This window comes from Gossypium arboreum, chromosome 10 (genome assembly GCF_025698485.1).
Source record: "Gossypium arboreum isolate Shixiya-1 chromosome 10, ASM2569848v2, whole genome shotgun sequence".
Classification (NCBI taxonomy): Eukaryota; Viridiplantae; Streptophyta; class Magnoliopsida; order Malvales; family Malvaceae; genus Gossypium; species Gossypium arboreum.
In genome coordinates, this window is record NC_069079.1 from 119,827,876 (window position 1) to 119,852,179 (window position 24,304).

Genomic DNA, 24,304 nt, shown 5'->3' on the forward strand with positions numbered 1-24,304 from the left:
GATCACCTCAAAACTTGTTCATTTTAATAAAATGTTAGATTTATTAAAACGATAATTTTCGGTCTACAAAATCCAAGAAATGAGTTTGGGAGTCAGTTAAATATGAGGAAGGGTTAGCACCCTCATAACGTCCAAAATTGGTACCTAGTTGATTTCTTAATATCTTGATGTCAAGAATTGAAAATTTGAAGAGAATTTAAAACATATTCCCTCTTTGCATGATGTTATTTGATGGTATTGAAAAAGTCCCAATCTAAATTAAATTTTTAATGAGGAGGTATTCTCATTTTGGGTTGATCAAGATGAAAAATGATGTCCCGTAACTTGGGGCACAAAATCTCGAATTCTCGAAAATAAGAACGCTCACCATTTAATTATTGCCCAAATCTTATATTTTTAATTATTATTATTCATTTTATTTTTTTTAAAATAAGGGGCGTTCAATTATTTTGGTTCAAGGAGAAAATCGTGCCCTGTAAGTTAGTGGCACAATTTCTCGAATCCTCAAAATAAAGAATATCGCCTTGGTTCAATTTGCTAAATATACAATGTGTGAAAATGAAACTTCTAATATGACATGTTATGGACTTATTCGAACATAAAACATTACATAAGATACATGAACATGTTTAAATGCTTTATATGATGTCATAAGAACGTAAATAATGCAATATATCATGACTAATAATAATGCTAAAAATGTTAATTAGTGCTAATAATAATTAATGATAATAATTAAGGACTAAATAATAAATTATACAATTTAAAGGGCAAAAATATAAATAACAAAGATTAAAACGCAAGGAATTAAAAAGAAATAAATATCTTGAATAAAATAAATAGAGGACTAAGTTGAAATTTAAACAAAATTTAAAGGGAAATTAAAAAAGTAAATAAAAGACTAAAAGAAAATAATTGGGAAATTTGATGGTAAAATTATAAAATCCGTAATTTAAAGGGAAAAATTAATAAATAAAAATTTAAACATCTGGAATTTAAATAACAGAAAATAAAAGGACCAAATTTAAAAATAAAGACTAAATTGAAACCCCAAAAATATTTGGAGTCTAAATTGAAAGAAAACAAAAACAAATAAAACAAATAAATAAAGGATTAAATTAAAACAAAATGTAAATGTTCAGGGACCTAGGATGCTATTTTCTCCCAGCCTAGCACAGGTGTCATTCCCAAAAAGGATCAACAGTATGAGGATTAAAGTAGAAACAAATTAAAATTAAATGACACAATTAAAAAGGAGAGAAAATCGAAATTAGGACCATATTAAATAGTGCCTAAAAGCATAGGGACTTAAGCAGCAATTAGACCCCTCTTTAAAAAAACACGCGGATCCTATGATGGGTCAAGTCAGATTTTGGATTGGTCATTAAACAATGTCGTTTTGGGCGTTTGGAAGTCAAACCCAAAACGGTGTCGTATTGACCCTTATATAAGTTAAAAACCTTAAAAAAAATCATTTCTCTTCTCTTTTTTTAAAAGAACTTTCCCTTTTCTATTTTTAATCTCTCAACTCCCTCTCCGTTCAGCTAAGGGTTGCCGCACATTCGCAGTGGCCACCAGTCATCGGTGATGGGGACCGTCTCCTTTGGTGGCCGAAGTTGCAAAAAAATGCTTTCCTACCCCTTTTGACCCCGATCTGAAGGTGGTGCCTTCCCAAACTCAAAAAAAATAAAAAAAATTTGATCATTCCCTTTCTTTGAGCGCACACCCCTTTTTTCTTCGAAGCCCAGGCAGAACCTTAGTGGGTTCTGAGGTATTCAGTGTCGGAGAAGACCTTCGATGATGGCAGGAAGCAAAACGGCACGGGTAAGAAAATAATTTTTTATTTTTTATTTATGCTATTCGAAAAAAAAAGAGCGAAATAAACTACCTTTTTCTTTTAACTTTTTTTTTTTGTTTTTGGCTATTTCAATCTTGTAAAAAATACACCTCTTTGTTATGGCTTTTGTAGTTGATTACATATATTTTTTCTTTTCTTTTTCGCTATTTTTTCTATTTATGTCCTTTGTCTAGTTTCTTTTTTCTTTTGCAGGTATTCGTGGCAAGGTGAACGACGCTGGAGAGCCGCGCCTTACCATTTCGGTGAAAGGGAGAGGTAGGCCTTGGGCGATGCGCGTGCTGATGTGGCCAAGGCAAAGGAGCGGCGATAGTTGGAGGCTTAGAGATGGCTAGGGTTTCAAGTTTAGTTTTTAAGTTTTAGGCTTTGGGCTTTTAGGGTTTTAAGGTTAGTAGATTGGGTATTTATGTTTTGGGCTTGTAAATGGACTTTTTGTTAATGGACTTTTATTATTTTTATTTATTTATTTTTTGTCTGTTTTTGTCTGGGTCAGATAGATTTGGGCCATTACAACTGCCCCTCTTTGCTTGTTGTTATGTAATGGGAATGGAGCAAAAACTTTAAGAAAGGCTAGTTTTGTCTGGTCTTGTTGAACTCGACTTCTTTAGTGCTCCTCTTTTTCAAGTAGCTCATTCTTTCAATCTATTGGTTACTTTACTTCACTGTATCTGCTTCTCTATAACTTTAAGAAGGTAGGATTTAGTGTTATAATTTCATCTTGCTCCATTGCAACTTCAAGGAAATAAGATTTGTTTTTGTAGTTTCAATTCAATCTACTGTAACTTCAGGAGTATAAGATTTGCAGCTTCAATCTACTCCACTGCAACTTCAAGGAGATAAGATTCGCTATAGTAGAATCAATTTGACCCATTGCAACTTCAGGGGTATAAGATTTGTAGTTTTAATCTGCTCCACTACAACTTTAGTGAGATAAGATTCGCTATGGTAAATTTAATCCGACCCATTACAACTTCAGAGGTATAAGATTTGTAGCTTCAATTTGCTCCACTGCAACTTCAGAGAGATAAGATTTGCTATGGTAAATTCAATCTGACCCATTGCAACTTCAGGGGTATAGGATTTGTAGCTTCAATCTGTTCCACTACAATTTCAGGAAGATAAGATTCGCTATGGTAGATTCAATCAAACCTACTGCAACTTCAGGGGTATAAGATTTGTAGGTTCAATCTGCTCCACTATAACTTCAGTGAGATAAGATTCGCTATGGTAGATTCAATTCGACCAACTAAAACTTTAATGGTATAAGATTTGTGGTTTCATTGATTTGTATCACCGTTCTCTGAGGAGCAGGACCTATAGAATCCATTTTATGGGCCTATATTTTATGTCAAGCGATTAGGATGTTATGATTAGAATGAATCAAATGCTTCTAACTAGATGTATATGAATGATATTTGTATGAATGCAAAATGTCATTTTCAAGAATGGTCTATTTTTTAGTGCTTAGGTTGACATAGCTCGTTTTTAGTCAAGGTTCTATCACTGGTGTGTTACCATGCCTTCTTCTTTAGGTTTGGTATCTTTGACAGGAAAGGTTAGAGAGAAAACGCTCCCTGCAAGGGGCGTTTTCCTCTAATATGTCAGAATGTTGCTTGAAAATGTGTCCTGTAAGAAGCGTTTTCACTGCTATGTGAAATGAAAATGCCCCATTCAAGGAGCATTTTCTCTCTAGCCATTTCAACCACAAAACTTGATTACTTTTGAGTCCCTACAACCCAGGATTCCCGAGATAAACTTGATCCAAGAAAATGTAGAAATCGTACGTGTCCTATTTTATCATTCTCACTCGATTATATTGAGTGAAAGAAATTCGAGTTAATTGAGTTGCCGTGTCCTATTTTATCATCCTAACATGACTTGAAATTTTTCCGAATTGAGTCAAGTGAAATGAAATTCGAGTCGAGTCGAACCTAATCAAGTGAAAGTGTTCGAGTTAAATTAAAAACTTAAACATGTCAAGTTAAAATCTTGTGCTAGTATAACTAATTCCATGTTAGAGCACATAAATTTAAAACTATATATATTTGAAAACTTTTCCAAAGCAAAATAAAAAAAAAATACTTTAGTATGATATACTTGAATTGTTAATTAACCCGTTAGGTCCCCGAAATTATTATTCTAGAGAGTTTTTAATTTTTTAACTTTCTTTATATATTTTTAGAAATTTTAAATTTTACATATAAAATCTATTATTCAATTATTCGAGTTATTCGATTTGTAAAATTCAACTTGAATTGAAAATTTTTAACTCACAACTTGATTGCATATAAACAGACCAATTTGTTTCGTACATCGTAAATAACTGCACATTTTGGATGTAAACAAAGTATATAAAAAATTATAAAATTACAAATAACGTAATTATGGGAGTCTAGAATTTGTGCCACAAACCGAGTGGATGTTGGGCACGCCTAGGGTTTTGTCGCACTATTGCATTTGGTAGTTGCTCGTCAACTTCGGCTTCACCTTGACACGCAGGGGCGAAGCCAAGTGGGGATGGCAGGGGCCTTGGCCCCACCCTAAAATGGAAAATTTCACCTTTAGTCCTTTTATAATTTTAAAAAATTTAAATTAGTATATGGTAAAATTACACTTTAGCTATCCAAGAATGAGAAAAAAATGGTTTAATCCTTTAAAAATTATAAAGATATATGCTATTAAAATGGTGAAATTCCACTTTTTCTATCATAAAAATATACAACTTTATTTTGACTTCTTAAAATTTTTTTTGGCTCCGCCCTTATGTGCACATCGGGGTTGATCGCTGACTTCCTCTCCTTCCTCCGTGGTTAAACCCAATCCTGTTCTAGCTACCCATCGTGGATCCCTAGGTTGAGTCGACAATTGCGAGGATAACCTACATCGGTAGAACAACGATGTTGGGGGTGTTTGCGACACTATCAGCAGGCCACTATATGGTGTCGCTTGGCCCAATTGCGGATAGAATGTGGGAATTGAAAGCAGTATCAGATGTGTCGGTGTTGCTGGTAGGATCGACATGTAATATGGCATGGTGTGTGATGATCGTGCATTATATATCCTTAGAGAAGGTGTTGATGCAAGGAATGATGGGGTATGTTATGGTGCTTGTGTAAAATAAACTGGTGCTGAATATGTTGTTGCATGGAATGATTGTGCATGTTGTGATGGTTTTGACAAAAAAAACTAGGTTGGAAAAAGAAATAAATAAACCACACTGACAGGGAGGTTGCACGACAATTAGGTCCTTTGATTCAGATGGAGTAGATGTTGATCCCACCGCGTCTTCATCTCTCGACCTAGGATTGATGGGCCCTCATCTTGGCCTTCTACGGCGACATTATCTGTTCTTCTCTGAATCCAGTAGTAGATATTGCTTGTCATTGTGCTTGAACCAATCCATGTAATCTGGAGACGTCGCCAACTCTAGAGTGAGAAATGGTTCACATGTTGGCAATAAATCATACCTATGCTCCTACATCTCAATAAACTTCTTGTGGAATGTTGGTCAATATTCCTCGAGTCTACCCCACAAGTCAATGGTCACTAAGCTCCTAGGGTGACGACGAAATATGTTGTGTACACCCGAACAGTCACATGACTCAGTCGAATTTGTGCATCTCGACCGTTGCAAAAATGACCGATGACACTTCAACGTGCTAGATGTTGCAATTGAACATGCGTAATATTTAATTTCAAGTGCTAGAATACATATTATATAACTTTGAAATTCATAAGCTAACCTCCTCTTCGATTTCTTGATCTAGAGCTAGTCAGATATCTAATAGCTCGGTAGGTATACTGTTATGTCATGTGGGGTTGTTTCACCTATTTAAATAATATGTTATTTCAAAATTACAACAATGAAAAATAAAAACGGTAATGATATTGTGGAATAAATTTTACCATATGAAGAGTGGGAATTTGTAAGGGAGTTCCACTCGGGGGTGTAAAAATAATAGTTGATACCATACCCATGATTAGAGAAGGAGCATGCAATCGTCGATTTTGGCTTTATCCGATATCATGGCTTGAAACATTTCTCGGTATAATGTCGCCAACATCGCTAATCCCCAACTAAGTCGTCTCGATTCCTTTAAGTCGGCTAGTAGTGGTAGCCACCTCAAATGCATCAGATTGTGAGATTTATCTGGCATTAGCAGACCCCAGCTCAACCTCAAGATGAATACGCACGAAAATTGTTCTTTTCCGACATCGCTCGTTGAAGCATCGATAGTTTAGAAGTTATCCTCCGACCATTTCATCTCGATCCGACTACCCTTAAACTTGTTTGGCACATTCCTTGGCAATTCCTTGCATGTTGCACTCCAATCGGCACTAACAATTGGCCCTGTAACGGTATCCCCATCGACTGGTAGACTGAGTTTTAAACTAACATCCTAGAGTGTAATTGTACACTCGCCCCAGGAGAGATGGAACGTTTGCGTCTCCGATCTCCATCTCTCGATTAAAGCACTGATCAGTGGGGGATCCAATTTAGTCCCCCCAAGCATGCGAACCGCGTATAAAAAGTCTGCATCTAGCAAGTGTCCATGAACGACCCCCGGTGCATCTTTTCCTAAGTTATTTATGCACGTCTCCAAAACCCGATCTTCGGGCTAACTATATAAACATAAAAAATTAATAATCTAAACAACATAATAATTAACTATTTAAATATAATAAATTTACTTACCATTTATAATTGAGCGTTGGAGATATGTTTGTCATCCAAACGAATAAGTTGATTTGACATTTAAAATTTTATAAGAAAAGAATAAAATTCAAAAAAGAATTTAAAAAATATTTGATGATTGAAAATTTAAAATTGAAAATTGAAATTTGAAGATTGAAAATTGAAAATTGAAAATTGAAAATTGAAAATTGAAAATTGGGGATTGAAGAATGAAGAATGAAAGATTGAGAATTTAAAAAGAAAAAATGAGTATGGAGTATTTGGGTGGAAAAAATGAATGTTTGAGGGGTTTATATCGGAATTTTTATGGTTGTCGGAGTCCTACTAGTCGTTGGAAAAGTTACTGTTGATATAGTACCGATAAAGGAAAATGCATCCTATAAGGCTTGTTTCCACTGCCACATCAATACCGGGCACGTTTTTGTTCTCTCTCCTAAAAACGCATCCTACGTGGCGCGTTTTCACTGATGTGGCAGTGAAAATGTGCCCTGTAGGATGCGTTTTTCATTCTCTCTCCAAAATTATCGTAGATCCATGAATTTTAAGAAAATTAGCCTAGTTTTTTAAAATATTTTTTTGCAGCATTTTCATATAAATTAATCAATCAATTACGTCTTGAATATGGTAAAATATCTAGTTTAATTTATTTATAATAATTAGTTTTGTACAAATATTTTTCATAATTTTTTAGGTTCAAAATTATTTTTTTGTGATTTTGGAGCCTTAGGTAGATCTAACTCTTCTGTACTGATAGAACATAAAGTTCTCAGCTCCCAATGATTGTATCCAACGATGCTTGCAGGATATCGTTATGGGGCATCTAAAATGGACAAATTTAATATCATTCATGAATTGGTTGTTGCCTTAGTTAAGATATGAAGGTTAAAAAGTTTTACTTTTCATTTGCCTTGCGGAGAAGCGGTAATCACTTTAAAAGATGTCACAATAATAACAGGCCTTTCAATCAATGGGATGGTAGTGGCCGGACCTAGTGCCATTAACACATAATATAATGAGGGTGTTTAGAGTTTAGGGTTTAGGGACCGTACAAGTTATACGAGAGACTTGACTTGGATGCATCAAGAAATTATGAAAATTCAAACCTAATAAAGTTAGCAATTAACTTTTACCAAATCAACCCTAAAAATTAAATTAAATACTAAAAAGTTAATACCGTTACTTTTGAGTATAAAAATATATAATTTTTGTCAAATACAAATATCATATTGGTCCAAAAATAACACAATAACCACATTAGAAAAAATATCAAACTTGAGTACCAAATAACATTATAAATCTAAAAATTTCCTGAAGTAAAAGAAAAAGTCACCATGTGTTAAGCAAATGGCCCATGTCTACACTATTAAGGATTTTTCTTTTTTTGTATTTTCTAAATCTGCTTTACAATTTTTGTTTGGGGTTATTCCTTTTAATAATATTACTTTTAAAGTTTAAATCAACGTCTCCACTTAAAATTATAACGTGTATTATGTTGCATGCAACGTTTATTAGTATTAAAACTATTTTTTAATTTCAGTGTATGTTATAATATACAAATTCAATAAATTAGTAGTAAATAGTAATATAAATAAGTAAAATATTTTCTCTTTAGATATTTGATAGTATTCGTTAAGGAGTGTCTTAAAATAATATTTGAAAATATTATAATATTTTTACAAAATACAAAATAATTAGTAATTAATAATATAAATTTAATAATATTAAATATAAGTCCAATAATATAATTTTAAAAATATTTTACATGTAATTACTTAATAAAATCATTTTTAGTATGGATATATATATGAAAAAACTATTTAGTTTTACTTACATTTATTTTATATTTAATAAAATTTAATAGTTTAAAAAAGAATGTATTAAAAATTATAACCCAAATATTTTAATTAATCAAATGCTTTATAAATGCATGAAAACTTAAATATTATAAAAAACCCAAAAAAATATTTAATTTAGTTTAAGATTTAAAAATAGCTTGGCTCACCTACCTCCAATTATAAGAAGATGAAATAAAATAATGCATTTTAGTGGGTTAACCTACCAAAATATTCTTAAATTAATTTTATAAGTTGATTTAAATAAAATAAAATTTTAATTATTAAATAAGAAGAAGAGGAGTCCAATGTCGAAAGCAAAACCATTTTCACCTACCTATTATATATAAAAAGGTGAAATAAAATAATGGGTCACATTAAGGAAACCTATCCAAATATCTTATATTTCTTAAAATGGGTAATTTACTAAAATAGTCTTGATTATATCCCACGTGTATGGTGAGAAATTGCAGTTCCACGGAAAGTCTTTAACACCAGACCTTATTGTATCATTTCCCTAACTTTCCAGCGAATGAAGTGACGCGACCCTAATATTTTGTTTGACTAAACAGGTATTTTGTTTCAGTTTTCTATAACCCAATTGATTAATTTACTTTTATACCCTTATATAAAACACCTGATTTATATTTAAATGGTTATATTTGTCATTTACTATTTTAGAAATTTGAAAATCTAAAAATTAAATATTTTATTGTTATTTTTGTGGTGGACCCAGTATCTTTTCTCCTTTTTCTCTATCTCGCCGTCAAAGTGAAAAGGCAAAAAAATCAGGAAAATTTTTATTTACATATAAATAGAGAGCTGAAATGTATGTAAATGGTGTGTAGGTTATACAGTGTATCTTAATCGGCGTTCGTTAGTATCAGTCCGGTGATGCTTGGTGTATTGTGCACACGACCTCCCAAGCCTTGGATCCTCAACTCCCTATCTCTGATCGCCCACGGTGGTTCAGCGGCTCACCATCACGAAAATCGTTTATTGCACTGGCCTTCACATTTCGCCGATTTATCTGCCGATAATCGGCGCTGCCGGCACCATTCAACGGCTTGTCGGCTTGGTGGCGGCTCAGAGGGTGGTGCAGCTTCTATATGGCATGCGATTTTGCCATGCGGAGGAGACAGAGGAGTGAAGAATAGAGGAGATGTGTGGAAGAATGTGGAGAGGAAAGGGGAAGGTTCCTGGAATGTGTCGTGGGATGCCAGACCGGCTCGGTGGCTTCGACCGGATTCTGCTTGGCTTCTGTTTGGAGTCTGCGCTTGCCTTGCGCCGATGCCGATGGATGAATTTGATGACGTTAACCTCGATGCTGATAATAAAACCGATGCTTCTTTAAATTCAGATGAAAAGAGTAGTAATCATTTGTCTTCAGTTGCTGCCGCTGATAATTTCAAGGTTACAGGTTAGTTGTAATTAATTAACTAATTTTAATTGCTGCCAATTAGTTTTTAATATAAAAAATGAATGAATTTGAATGTATATTTGATATACAGGGATTTTAGCGCAGGGCGATACTCAGTTTTCAATATTAAAAAATGAATTTGAATTTATATTTGATATGCTGCAGGGATTTTAGCGGATGGACGATGTCTGTTCAGAGCAATAGCTCATGGAGCTTGTTTGAGGTCTGGAGAAGAAGCTCCTGATGAAAACCGTCAAAGAGAACTTGCTGATGAATTGAGAGCTCAGGTAATTACGAGGAGGTTTATTTATTTATTTATTTGTTTATTTGTTTATTTTTTTAAGTATTTGATCAAGATACACTATTTTATGTATAAAATTTCGTTTCTGAATCTACAAATGGTAATAGGAGTTTTTCCCTTTTTATATGTTTAATCATGTAGGTTGTGAATGAGCTTTTGAAGAGGCGTGAAGAAACAGAATGGTAAAGCTTTGTCTTTATATTGGAATGCCATTCACTTTGATGGAATTTTTAATAAGCATAGGGCTTCATATGATATGATAACTGCAGGTATATTGAGGGAGATTTTGATGCTTATGTAAAGGAAATTCAGCAGCCTTATGTTTGGGGTGGAGAGCCTGAATTATTGATGGCTTCTCATGTTTTGAAGTGAGTTTCTATTTCTTTTAAAAATTTGACTATGAATTGTTTTGTAATGCACTTTTTGTCGGAGCTCTTCACTTCCTACCTCATTTTACTATAATCTTGCAATTAGCCTATCAAAATGATGAATAATTTAAGTTTCCATGGCTTATGAGTTGCACATAATATTGTGATCGATCCTATGTAATACTGCAGGTGATTTGCTTTTATCTTTGCAAACAGATGAAAAGTTTAGGCTATTTCTTAAGGTGCTAATTACTAACCAAGTCAATGCCTCATAAATATTAGTGATTTAAGTTTTTAAAGAACGCATAATTAGAATCTTCACGAGAAGATATAACTGAGAGTCCCCTGCCACACTGAAATCACTTCATTTTTGTGTGATGATACTTTCATTTATTTTGCATATTGGTACAAGCATTTCAATTTGCCTATTTTGTCAAGAAACTAGGTTTAAAACCACCGTTTGATAATTAGTGCTCGAGCTTTTGGGTTAGTCTATACCTTATGCATGAAACTCTGCTGCTGGCTTATGGAATGATGTCAAAGCAAAACAGTAACTGTTCTTTTCTTATGCATTGTTCAAATTGTATTCTAACCAAAGCCTAAACTTGGAATTTGAATTCCATGTTCTAAATTCCTATCTATTTTTCCTCATGTTTTACTTGACTGCTGTATTTGACACCCCATTTTGATTGACAGGACTCGAATTTCTGTCTACATGATTCATAGAAGCTCTGGTAATTTAATAAACATAGCAAAGTACGGTGAAGAATACCAGAAGGAGAAGGAGAATCCTATTAATGTGCTTTTTCATGGGTATGGTCACTATGACATACTGGAGTCATTGCCGGAACTAATTTCCAGCAAATAAAGACATAGAAGTTTGGTCTTGTTATATGATTATGATTGCATAAAAAGAAATAAGCTTATCTTATTTTAAATGGAGGAATTCCATTGAACCAAGAAATAGTCTGAGGTTGATAAATTAGTTTGCACCTACCTCGGCTCTTGCAATAAGCTCAATACAATTTTGTAGTTTCTGAGAGTGTTTCTTGATTTTTAGAACTCAATTCAATACTTCAGATTGGTGAAGCATTATAGTTATTTTAGTTTTTCTTTTTTCCTGTAAAACCAGTGATGATTGTTTCTTTTATTCAGAATGTATTTGGGAAATTGAATTCTCCTAGTCTTTCTTGTCAACTCTCTTGAACTCTATAGCCTATGAAAGAAACATTTGAGGGATGTGTTACAAATAGGTACTTGCACCCTTGTTAATTCCTGCTTATTGAATCTGCAAAATATGCATGGGAATAGGATAAAAGTTCATTCATTTGGTTGTGTAAATTCATCTTGTTGCCGAGCTTTAAGAATATGTCGGTAAACCGGCATGTAATTCCGTTGTGTTTCTTTTCTTCATATTTTTAATTTTCTGTCCTCTAAATTCCTTGGCTGTTTGTAAAGATTTGGAGTATTTATTTCTTTGTACTATAACTTTTGTTTTGGTCCAACTTTTAACAAAGCATATGCCATGCTTTTAGACAGATTCCTCTATCCTTAACTGCAGGATTGAAATAGCAATCAAGTTGAGGGTGGAGGGTATTTGTTTTGATTCGAATGGTGAAAGATTTAAAAGGTAGCATATTTGCTCATCTTTAACCCCCAAAAAAAAAAAAAAAACAAACTAGCTAGGAAAAAGCAGTGGTTGATGTGGGAAAGTTGAATGTCAGTAAGCATAGATATAGTATGGTAACATACATATGTTGTTAATGTGATAAATTTTTTTGGCCTCAACTTGCTAGTGACAATGTCTTGTAGTAATGAGGAAGACAAGGGGATTTCTCACACTGTTTCCCTTAGTTGGCGTGGAGAAGAGAAGTAATAGTTGATCATATTATCTTTGGATTTCAATCCCTTTGACGCTTGCACCGTAGTCTAATTGGTATGCATTAATATTGATTTTGATGATTTGATTCAAGTGGAAGAATTGAAGGGTTGTGGGTTTGGGATTGGATTGGATTAAAATCCAAAATTGGGATTGGAATCTAGGAAAGAGCTGTAAATCCTCTGAATGGTGGTTGGAAAAGTGAAAGGAAAGCATAGGGTCTCTGACTTTGGTGTCATGTGACTGTTGGTTGAAAAGAAAAAGTATGCACTTCTTTGTTTAGCCATGGCTTGCCTGACGTCATCTCGAAAAGGATGGACTCATTGTTTTTTAGTGGGTTTTTTATTAATATGGGTTTAAAAATTTTATTATATACTAAAATAGGTTGTTAAATATATTATTTACGAAAATAGGTTTTTTTTAGTCGCTTCTGTTAGAGAGGCGCGACATAATATTTTAATAATGATTTTTTTAATATTTTTATTATAATGTTTAAAAAAAATTTAGGTAAAAAATGGGTCGTGCCTGACCCGTAGGCGCCTTATGTGGCGCTGCTGCTGGGCGCCACACCTGCAGTCCCATCACACTCCAGGAGTAAAGAGAGAAAAAAAAAAGAAGAAGAAAAGAAAGAAGAAAGAAAGAAGAAAAATTAGTAATTTTTATAATTATTTTAAAATTAAATTGTTAGTAATTTGGAATTATTTGATAAATTTTGTGTTTGTAATTATTTTAAAATTAATTTATTAGTAATTTAAGATTATATATTCTAAATTATTTTGTTTAGTTTAATAATGTTAAATTTATTTTGTTAAATATTTTGTTATAAATAATTTGCAATCAGTAAAGAAAATAATTTAGAAATTTTTAGAAGTCTAGAGACTAGAAAATCGAAGGTAAAAGAGATTGAGAATAAAAATTAGAAAAGATGGACGAAATTGAATGGAAAAAGATGATATGGTGAAAGGTTTATATAGTATTAGAGTTTGAGGGCAATAAAATTTGTAAATGTTGGTGCAATAAAATTAATTTCTAAAATGGTTGTACAATAAAATTATTTTTAGTAATGTATTAGTGTATTGTGATTTTTGATAATTATTTTAGAAAAATATTTTATAGCTATTTTATTAGTAATTTATGATTTGGTTATATAAATTGTTAGTGTTTAGTGGTTTTACGGGTATTTTACCTATTTCAGATAAAAAAATTTATTATATATGAAAATACGATAAAATACGGGTTGAGCCTCCTGAGTAGGCACGACATGTCGCGCCTACCTGACAGGCTCAACATGTCGCGCCTATCAGGTAGGAGCAACATGTGGTGCCTCCTCGTTAGGCATAACTCATTTCCCCTATATATACCCCCTCCTTGGAAACCATGAGCAAAAAAACTAGTAAAAAAAATTAGCAGAAGGAAAAAGAGAGAAAGAAGAAGGGAAGAAAGGAAAAGAAGAAGAAGAAAAATAATGTATTTTAATTTATTTATTTTTAAATAGAATGTAGAAACTTGTTAAAAATTTTATTATTTAATATTATTTTGTTGGATAAATAATTTTGTTTGTTAGCTTCTGGATGAAAAATTTTGCATCAAAAATTTTGAAAATTTTAAGAATTTTGAACTTTTTTTAACAGATCTAGTATTGAAGATGGAGAACAAATTTTTCGTATGCGTTTATTTTGATGGAGAAATTTTGACAACAAGCGTCGGATGTATTTTTGAATGCCATAAACAACTTGCAATGAGATTTAATAGAAATATCTTGTTTGATGATATGAAGGAAAAAATTAGTGAAAAAATTTATAGACGTTGTGGGAGAAAGATCTCGAAAAATTTCTACAAGTTTTCAGTTTCGATGGATCCCATAAAATTCACCGAAATGGAACTTGTAGACGATGAAGATATGGAGACAATGGTCGCTCTTTACTGCCATAGCAACCAAAATGCACCGATTCACTTATTTGCTGAGTTAGCTGTTGTGGAGTCAACAGAAGATCCAACTCCATTAGGTGAAGAAGATAGACCTCAAGAGCCGTGTATGGTGGTTCCGATATCATACGTTGGTAGTCAATCAACTACACATAGGATCGACATTGATCTTAATGCAACACCCGAGATTGATGTGGGTGATGATGATGTATACCGAAGTAGTGATCCTTCTGATTATGAAGTCGATATTGATAGTGATCCCGACATGGATGATGTCCCAAATGATATTGACGATGAAGGCGTGAATGAGGATGGAAACATTAATGCGTCTTTAGTCAGGAACCAGATCCATCGTATTGTGATACACAATAATCCTGAGGCACACATATCTCAGATAGACCCCGATTCAACACATGCAGCCGAGTTCCCGGAGTACCCTGAGATACTACCCGCTCACCAGATGGCCATATATTCTGATCCTGAGGAGTTGTTCGTGGGCCAGAGATTCAAAAGTAAGGAAGAGTGCCTATTTGCCATTAAGCGGTATAGTATAAATATATCAGTGGACTACAAAGTCGTCGAGTCTAAACTGACATTATATATTGGAGAGTGTTGGAAGTCGGCAGAAGGCTGCAATTGGAGGATACGAGCTGCATTTATCCAGAAGTCTCAGATGTGGGAGATACAAAAATTTGTTGGGCCTCACACATGTACTTCAACACGAATGACAGAAGATCATCAAAAACTTGATTCGAAAACTATTTGTACATGCATCATGCCAATGGTTGAAGACATGCCGACCATTAAAGTTTCGATATTAATTGCCGAAATGCAGGCACGATTCCAGTATCGAGTATCATACCGAAAGGCATGGATAGCTAAACAGATGGCAATGGAGCAATTGTACGGAAATTTCGATGCATCGTCCAATGAGTTATAGGGATGGATTGCAGCAATGAGGGAGTACGTACCGGGGACTGTCATTGAGTTGCAGACACGACCTTATTATGGCCCGGATGAGCAACGATAATCTGGTCAAAGAATATTCCAACAGATGTTTTGGACATTTGATCCATGTGTGCATGCATTTCCCCACTGTAAGCCATTTGTGCAAGTAGATGGGACATGGTTATACGGTAAATATACACAAATCTTACTTATTGCGATTGCTCAATACGGGAACAGGAACGTGCTGCCAATTGCATTTGCCATCGTAGATAAAGAAAACATGGAGTCGTGGGAATTCTTTCTAACAAATCTGCGGAGGTATGTAATTAGTAATGATAATATTTGCATCATCTCCGATAGAGAGAAAGGATAAATTGCCGCCATTAGGCGTTCTGGTGCGCCATGGAGATCAGTTTAGTGCATACAGCACATTGCGGCTAACTTTCATCGAGATTATAAGAATGCAGATTGGAAGAGACAATTTGTGAAAATGGGTAAAGAATAACCTTATCATTTCAATATATAATATACATTTTTTTTGTGGCGAGACTGTAACTTAACTTATATCTTCTTAATACATACACAGCTTACGAGCTAGAACCACACATTTTTCGGTAGAGGATGACTCGGCTTGAGAGTGACATGGAAGGTCAGACGAACGCATCTTTCCGACAATGGTTGGGTAGTATGGAGCCATGGCAATGGGCTCAAAGTTTTGACGAGGGCTTTCATTACGGTCAAATGTCCACAAACTTGGTTGAGGGGATCAACGCTGTGTTGTTCAAAACGCGACATCTTCCGATTTCATCTGTATTCGCAGCTACATTCTACAGGTTGGCTACCTTGATGCCAAGAATGGGTCAGCAACAAGTCAACCAGATGGAGGCATGACACGTTTTTGTCGAACATGTTAGGGATGCAATGGTTGCAAACCGTCGGATGCCGAGGTCGATGAATGTAGAAGTATATTCACGACGTAATGAAACGTTTCGCGTTATAGAAACCATCAGTCGTCGACCCGGTATACCACTTAGGTCCTACGGAGTTGATCTCCGAAATAGATGCTACGATTGCAGGAGGTTCTAGACACTTCATTATCCTTGTGCACATGTCGTGGCAGCTTGTGCTAAAGTCTCGCTTAATGTAGATCAATTTATCGATGAAGTGTACACCCTTGAACGCACGTTGCATGTATGGGAGAATTAATTTCCCGTGCTTCCTGACTTATCTACTTGGAAGGTTCCTCGGATGAACTTTGAGCTTATCCTAGACAAAGGGTTGCGTAGGAACCCGAAAGGTCGTCTGCAATCATCCAGAATCCATAACGAAATGGACATTAGAGAGAAATCCTGTGACAACCCTATTTTGACCCTAGTCAGGAAGTGGTTTCGGGACCACAAAATCGAGTCAAAAAATTTTCTAAATGCTCTTTTCTATGTCTATTAGTAGTGAAAATGCATGTGTGAAATTTCATGTTTTAAATTTTATCAATTGAATGTGGAATCATAAAAAAAAGACTTAAGTGATTAAAGTTAAAATGTGCTGGGAATAATATGGGATGACCGAAATAAACATGAAACAAAATTTAAGGTTTTGCATGGCTAATTGTCCAAAATAAAACTAGTGGCCGGCCAAGCTCATAATTATGGGCATTATATGCATGGTTTAATATTATTATATTAAATAGTGGTGAGAAATATGTAATAAAAAATGTGTTAAATTAATGAAATGAATAAAACAAAGAAAAGAAATAAAAGTGTTCATCTTTTGATTTCTTTGGCCGAAAATTCTAAGAAGAGAAGGGAGGGGAAACAAGCATTCGGCTACTCCTTTCTAGTCTTGATTAAGGTATGAAGTCCATGTTAGTTTTTGAATTTTTTTGCATATATTAAGCTAGTTACTAAGTCCCTTACTTGCCCATGTCAAAATTTTGAATTTGGTAGTAATATGAGTATTCGGTTATGGAAGAGGTTTAAGGGATGTTTGTTGCCTTTATGAATTAAGGAATAATTAGGAATGGGTGATGTTGAAACGAATTTAATGTTCATATAGATAATTTGAATGATAGAAAAATTGGCTTGTGCATTTTTGAAAATGCCGAATGTGAGCATATATAATAGTTGAGTAATGCTTGTGTTTAAAGTGATGGATTGGAGTGGATGCTTATATGTGTTGTGAATAATTATAAGTTAAATTAAGGTTTTCTAAATTACCTTTGTCATTGCCGAATGTGTGGATAGTTGAAGAAAAATTTGTTAAAATGCTTAGTAAATGGATATTTGGTTAATGTTGTGTATATAAATTACTTAAAATATAAACTTTAAATGAGTACTAAAGGTTGTATATGAATTCGGCCTTAGGAGAAATGCTAGTATAAAAATGCTTGAAAGTTAAATAGGTTATTGCTTTAATGACCAAATGTGCCAAAGAATAATGCATGAACTAGTTGACCAATATGTGTTAAGGGAACATGAATAAATATATTTTGATGAGCTATACATTCGGTTATAGTATGAAATGCAATGTTAATATTTAGTTGTTAGTATGTATATGTGTGCTAGCCGAATTTGAACTTGAATAATGATTTGAGCACGATATATTGTATTGGGATTATGCTTAAGTGAAATTATAGAATTGTGATGAAATTGATTGGTGATATACATGTTTAAATAATATGAATGCAAAGAGTTGTGATAGAGTAAATTGGTAATAAATCTGCTTGGGACAGCAGCATTTTGGAAAATCACCATAAATTGTGGGAGTTTAGTTAGAAACTGATAAATTATGTAATTAAAGCTTAATGAGTCTAGTTTCAAATGAAATCAACGAGAACATATTTTGACTTCTGTACAATTAGAAATTTGATTCGTAGTAAAGGGTGGTCAGATTAGTCAAATAGTGAAACAGGGGAAAACTTTAAGAAAAATCTGGTATTGATTGGCCAAACTAAAAATTCTGAAAATTTTATGGATAAAAGATATATGAGTCTACTTTTAGGAAAATTTTACGGCAATTGATTTGGAGTTTCGTAGCTCCAGTTATAAATAATTTGGTGACTGTTGCTCAGGAAGACAGCTTATTGTGAATTTGTGATATTGTGGTAAACATTGATAAAAATTTGTTAATGAGTTGCTTAATGTTTTCTTATAAACTTACTATGATCTATATGTGTGAAAGTCGAATATATATTATATTCCTGAAGTAATGCTTGAATAGTCGAATAATGACTAGTTTAAAATTTTTGAATTTAAGTTCAAGAGCAAAGAGGATCGAAGTTGGATAGGGGAAAAGAGAAAGTAATTGAGTAGCCTTTCTGCAACCGTTCAAGTATATCCGAGGTAAGTTTTGAGTAGTCACCTTTAGTATATAATTGATGATGCCTTGATATGTATATATGAGATGAATTGTGACCTTTTGGTTCTGCTTGAATTAAGTTGTGTGATAAATAATTTATGTATATGACTTATAGTCGAATGGTCACTATGGGTTAAGTTTGAATGGTGAAATGGATATGTGATATTTATGTATGACTTTTGAACCGAAATGTAAATGATGGTGTTCATATGGAGCTTATATCCGAATGTAGCAAATGACTACTAATGTGATATGTTGAATGAGATGTGTTAATATATGATTAAATATGCATGATATTTGATGTGTATCCTGGCTTAAAGACCCACAGGCTATATGCTGGAATTATATCCGAGTTAAATCCCGCAGGCTTCGTTCTGGTAATATATCCAGGCTAAATCCCGCAAGCTTCGTGCTGGTATTATATCCGGGTTAAATCCCGCAGGCTTAGTGCTGGTATTATATCTGAGCTTAAAGTCCCGCAGGTTTTGTGCTGGTGACTGGATTCGGGTTTTAAACCTAGCAGGCTTAACGCCGGTGATTCGAGTAAGATTATGAATTCGAAAGTTCGAGGTAAACTACTATTGATTATGTATGATACATTATAATAGTCAGGTATGTATTATGTACTCGTATGTGAATTGATTTTTAAAATGAATTATTAGTATCAAAGAATGATATATGTGTGTGAATGATTATTATATCTACGAATAAGAGCATGACCTATTCGGTCGATATCTGTCATTACATGAAAGCATGTGACTTAAATTAATTGTATGAGCTATAAAGTAAAGTAAAGTATGTGCTGAAATTTCTTTGTGTATTCATATATTTATATACATATATATTCGGCCAATAGGCTTCTTAATTGGTGTACTTGTGTATATTCGGCCAAGTGATTTGTAATTAGAATATTAGTTTTGTGATACTAAATGCTTGATTTAAATGACAAGTTTTAATTGTTTATATTGCTTAAAACTTACTAAGCTTTGAAAGCTTACTCGTTCTTTATTTCTCTGTTTTATAGATTATTGATTTTGGCCATCGACTGGGGATCGCCGCAGCTTCATCACACTATCGATCTTTTTGGGTACAGTTATATTTTGGACTTGATATGGCATGTATAGGTTAGGGTAATGATAACGATGTTTTGAAATTGTAAATATTTTGGCCATACGAAAATGGCGTATAACTTAAATATCAGTATGTATTTCAGCTCGATCTCTGTTTATGTTTATTTACAATGTGAATGAGATTATTAAATGTTTAGTTCGGTAATACCTCTTAGCCTTCATCCAGCGATCTGATTCAGGTTAGGGGTGTTACAAATCCAACGGAAGCTGTGTGGATTATGCAGAGTAGCCGGTCATAATCGGAGTAAATGCTTGCTCCGAAACTACCATACTGGACAATCATCGCGATCGAATAGAAATTGAGATATTGTTCATTACAAGTTGTTCATTGCATAATGAAAGAAAAAGTCTTGTCTCTTTAATTTTTAAGTATTTTAAAATTGATTACTTTTTAATACTACTCTTTTTTTTCTTATTATATACTTTAACCAAGTAATTCCAAAATCCACTCTCAAATTCATAAATAAAATGCCAAATAAAATTCATTACATAAATATGAAGTTATTTATATTACAAAACCCCTTAAAATTGACGGTTTGATGGTGTCGTTCTAGGGGTATCTCTTTATGGAGCTCGACGTTCACATTGCGGACGATTATGACAATCAACGTTCTCTTCATCCATATCAAATGCAATCGATGAACTCGAGTTGGGGGAGTAGAGAACGACGGTAGATACGACTCTGGAGGAGTAGAGTATGGTGATGGATACAAGCCGGGAGGAGTAGAGAATGTCGATGGATACGAGCCAGAAGGAGCGAAGTATGGTGGTGGATATGAGCTAGAAGGAGCGGAGTACGGTGGTGGATACGAGCTAGAAGGAGCGGAGTATGGTGGTGGATACGAGCTGGAAAGAGCAGAGTACTGTAGTGGATACGAGCCGGAAGGAGTGGAGTATGATGGTGGGCTGAAGATATCAAACTCTGAATGATATCCGTGGGATGAAGAGCCCAGGAAATAGTTACTGCCGCCCAAATCTGGATGATAAGAACTATTCCCGGAGTGTAGTTCCGGCTCTGGCTCCGACTTCGGCTCCAACTTTGGTGCATGATGCGGATGTGGTAAATGCTGCCCAATTCGTGTCGTATGCGGGGGGACTACCATCGACCGCCCACCAAATAAAAATGGTTTCCCCTTCTCATAGTACCGCTGTAGGTACTGTGGCGATGCTGCAGATCCAAACAACGATCCATCTGAGGTACCCTACTAAACCGGTTGTTCCACATCGTAATATATTGTTCATGCTCATCTCCCCAATCAGTTCCATGCCTCCCCCTCCTAGTCATGCCATGTAGCTGTGCATCCAATCGTACTGGCTGTGTCGGGATATATTGTATACAACCGAACTGTCGGATTACCCGATCGCCATGATACCACTCCACCGTCTGAAAATGGATAAGGGGTGCGCTAATGCACCATAAGTGTGAGTGGACCTGAGCATACGATGGAATAACAACTGTAACTTCAGGATCAGAATATGGCATCCAAATGAACTGCACAGTTCATAACATTTTTATATTAACGTGGGTCAAGTGAGATAAAATAATAAAATAAAATTAATATTAGAAAAACTTACTCCCTCTCCAGAATGATTCTCAATCATTAGACAGTATATCAGAACCGTGTATGACCTCCCGATACCTAGATTCGTGCTCCATCTATGAAAACAAATTGTTAAAACAATATAATCTGAAAAAAGAGACAATTAATTGCTGTAACGCGTAAAGATTCATCACCTATTAACGAGTGGAAATGTATATGATTGGTGACTAATGGATGCCAAGAATGGCATCCGATAAAGTGCCCACGACTGTAGCAGTATGAGACATCCACCTATGTCCACCGCAGAGGGATCTGTCGTCCGACAAAGTTCGCGGTACAAAATGGCTAACACTGATGATCCCCAACTGTATAGCACCCCAAACCCGGCCCAGAAGTTATGGCCGGATCCGACATGCCACATCAAAACGTAAAAAAAAAAAAATTCCATTCTAAGTCCAGAAAATTGTACTTGATGTTCAAAAGATTAATTCATTAAGGGTTAAAGTGAAAGGAAGTCATGCACCGTAGGAAACCGGAAAAGAGGTGGTGAGTCCATCGGATTGCTAAGTACCAAGCTCCTTCGGATCCAATCCTAGACATGCATACCGCCATTGCCACACCTTAACGTCATGGATATTTCTAGGAAACCGATTTGATTAAGTCATTTTAGGAAAAGTGATTAATTTTGGAAAATACTTTCATTATGGAAGCTTTACTTGTTGTCGTGTTATTTTGAAATCAACTGTTGTCTTTGAAAACGCCCTAAAGCTATCCAATTTCAACAGTTAAAATAAATATTATCTATCTTAATAAAACATATAAAACCATCAAAAATAAATAAGCGGCCTTATTACATTTAAAAGCCCAAAACCTCAAACGTAATTAAAAGGATGTCCAGTTCACCGAAGAAAATCAAACTTTGAATCGGTGGCCACTCAATTCCCTCACGACTCCAAGCCCACTATGGTTGGGGATTTCTGCGTGGATGAAAATAAAAGGGGTGAGCTTGGGGAAACTCAATGTGTAAGGAAAACCCATTCAAAGCCCAAGTCACTCAAGCCTATTGGGCCTAAGCCCATTCGTGTAATGGTGCTTGGGTAATTGGACCGAGCCCTTTTCAAATTACAATAAACCGGGCCTTAGCCCTTATTCAGATAACAATGATGGCCCGTAGGCCCATTTCAAAATACATGCAACATCAAGAAACATATGCAAGCCCATTTGGGAGACTACTCAACCTACCAACCACTACACTCCACCGCACCAGCCATACACTCCATGTGGGAATAGCTCAACCCACCCACCAACACTCCACAGATTGCTTGCCTTGCTTTGCTCAGCTATCGATAGAATTGAGACAAAGCCTCCAAGATGTGGACAAGTCACTTTCAAGATTTCCTCCGTCAATATCCCAATCCCATGCATCAGATAATAACAACATGGCATGCAATAAATAACAACAGTCAAACATGCATTTAGGTCAATTTAACCCTATGGGTATTTCGGTAATTTATCTCCTAGGGGTAAAACTGTAAATTTCCACTTTTAAAGGTATTTCAGTAATTTATCTATTTTAGGGTTTTTTCATGCATCTTCCTACTTTTCACGTACTAATAGAATCACATACCGAGGGTTCTTACCGAATTGGGCCCCTTGGTCCATCATTCCAATTTTGGCCCATTAAGCCCAAAAATATCGAGGGCACAAAAATCATGCACTTTGCAATCCAAATTTTGCAGCTTACCAAAAACATTAATCGATTTACCTCACGAGCATTCGCACACTCGCAAATCTACAAAATACCAATTTTCGGCATTTCGGCTTTTCGACTTTTGCCAATCTAGACTAAGAAAAAGGGTGTTAGTTACACACATTTGCGACGATATCTTGACGAGATCCACACACTAACCGCCTACAATTGGATTACTAACACATTAATCTAACTATTCAAATACGAACTACGATTAACCCCTTACAATATTCGGCCAACCACACCTACAGATCATAGTAAGCTTATAAGAAAACAATAAGTAACTCATTAACAAATTTTTGTCAATGTTTACCACATAATCATAATTTCACTGCAAGCTGTCTTCTTGAGCAACAGTCACTAAATTATTTATAACTGGAGCTACGAAACTCCAAATCAAGTTCCGTTAATTTTCCTTGAAAATAGACTCATATATCTTCTATCCATAAAATTTTCAGAATTTTTGGTATGGGCAATCAATACCAGATTTTTCTTAAAGTTTCCCATGTTTCACTGTTTGACTAATCTGACAACTCTTCATTACGAATCAAATTTCTCATTGTACAGAATTCAAAATATTTTCTCGTTTATTCCATTTGAAACTAGACTCATTAAGCTTTAATTACATAATTTATGCAGCTTCTAACTCATCTTCCACAATTTATAGTGATTTTCCAAAGTCACGTTACTGCTGTTATCCCAAGCAGATTTATTACCAAATCACTCTTTCACACCTAACTTGGATGCTTGTTATTTAAACATGTATATCACCAATCAGTCATCACATATCTATGATTTTACTTAAGTATAATCTCCATTTCATCATTTTAAAGCACAACATGCTAGCTGATTTTTCCCTTTAACATCTAAGGCACATGCATGCTCATTTGTTTGGCTCAACTTCACCTATCTTCCATTTTTCATCAAAAGAACATGAAACAACAACCATTTCCTTCATTTTAATTCATGACCAAATGCTCACAGCACAACTAAAAACCAAAATATGCTTCAAGAGTTAAGGTAGAATGAAGAAGAACTCATGAACCTCAAAATAGAAACAAGGTACCAAGAACTTACCTTCAATTTTGCTCCTTCTAATGACCGAATACTCAAGAGCTTTCTCCTCTCCTTTCTCTTCTCTAACTTTCAGCTATGATGAACAAAGATGGACAAAACTTTGTTCTTTTCATCCCTTTTTCTTTTAATAAAACTTCATATTTCATCCATTTAATTCTTTAATACAAAAGACATGAAATTCTTATCATGAAACATTTACCTAACCCATTATCATGAAACATTTACCT

The 24,304-nt window shown here is 34.6% G+C and overlaps 3 protein-coding genes and 1 long non-coding RNA gene across 4 annotated transcripts; 3 read left to right on the top strand and 1 right to left on the bottom strand.

The window, feature by feature from the left end:
- The first annotated feature begins 1,482 nt into the window (after window positions 1-1,482).
- LOC128281459 (uncharacterized) lies at window positions 1,483-2,479 on the top strand. Its single transcript, XR_008271671.1, has 2 exons — window positions 1,483-1,824; window positions 2,032-2,479. It is a non-coding gene; the product is annotated as an uncharacterized LOC128281459 (long non-coding RNA).
- Window positions 2,480-9,149: 6,670 nt separating this feature from the next.
- On the top strand, window positions 9,150-11,722 carry LOC108487313 (uncharacterized). Its single transcript, XM_017791622.2, has 5 exons — window positions 9,150-9,803; window positions 9,969-10,090; window positions 10,246-10,286; window positions 10,374-10,472; window positions 11,169-11,722. The coding sequence occupies exons 1-5, from the start codon at window positions 9,278-9,280 to the stop codon at window positions 11,338-11,340; spliced, it is 960 nt and encodes a 319-aa protein (XP_017647111.1). The 5' UTR covers window positions 9,150-9,277; the 3' UTR covers window positions 11,341-11,722.
- A 2,505-nt stretch (window positions 11,723-14,227) lies between these two features.
- LOC108488126 (uncharacterized) lies at window positions 14,228-15,217 on the top strand. Its single transcript, XM_017792431.1, has one exon. It carries the CDS (start codon window positions 14,228-14,230, stop codon window positions 15,215-15,217), a length of 990 nt encoding a protein of 329 aa, XP_017647920.1.
- A 4,928-nt stretch (window positions 15,218-20,145) lies between these two features.
- Window positions 20,146-21,804, bottom strand: LOC128281453 (serine/threonine-protein phosphatase 7 long form homolog). The gene is made up of 3 exons (XM_053019674.1): window positions 21,445-21,804; window positions 21,285-21,366; window positions 20,146-21,201 (listed from the first exon to the last, which is right to left on the bottom strand). The coding sequence occupies exons 1-3, from the start codon at window positions 21,696-21,698 to the stop codon at window positions 20,806-20,808; spliced, it is 732 nt and encodes a 243-aa protein (XP_052875634.1). The 5' UTR covers window positions 21,699-21,804; the 3' UTR covers window positions 20,146-20,805.
- Window positions 21,805-24,304: the final 2,500 nt, after the last annotated feature.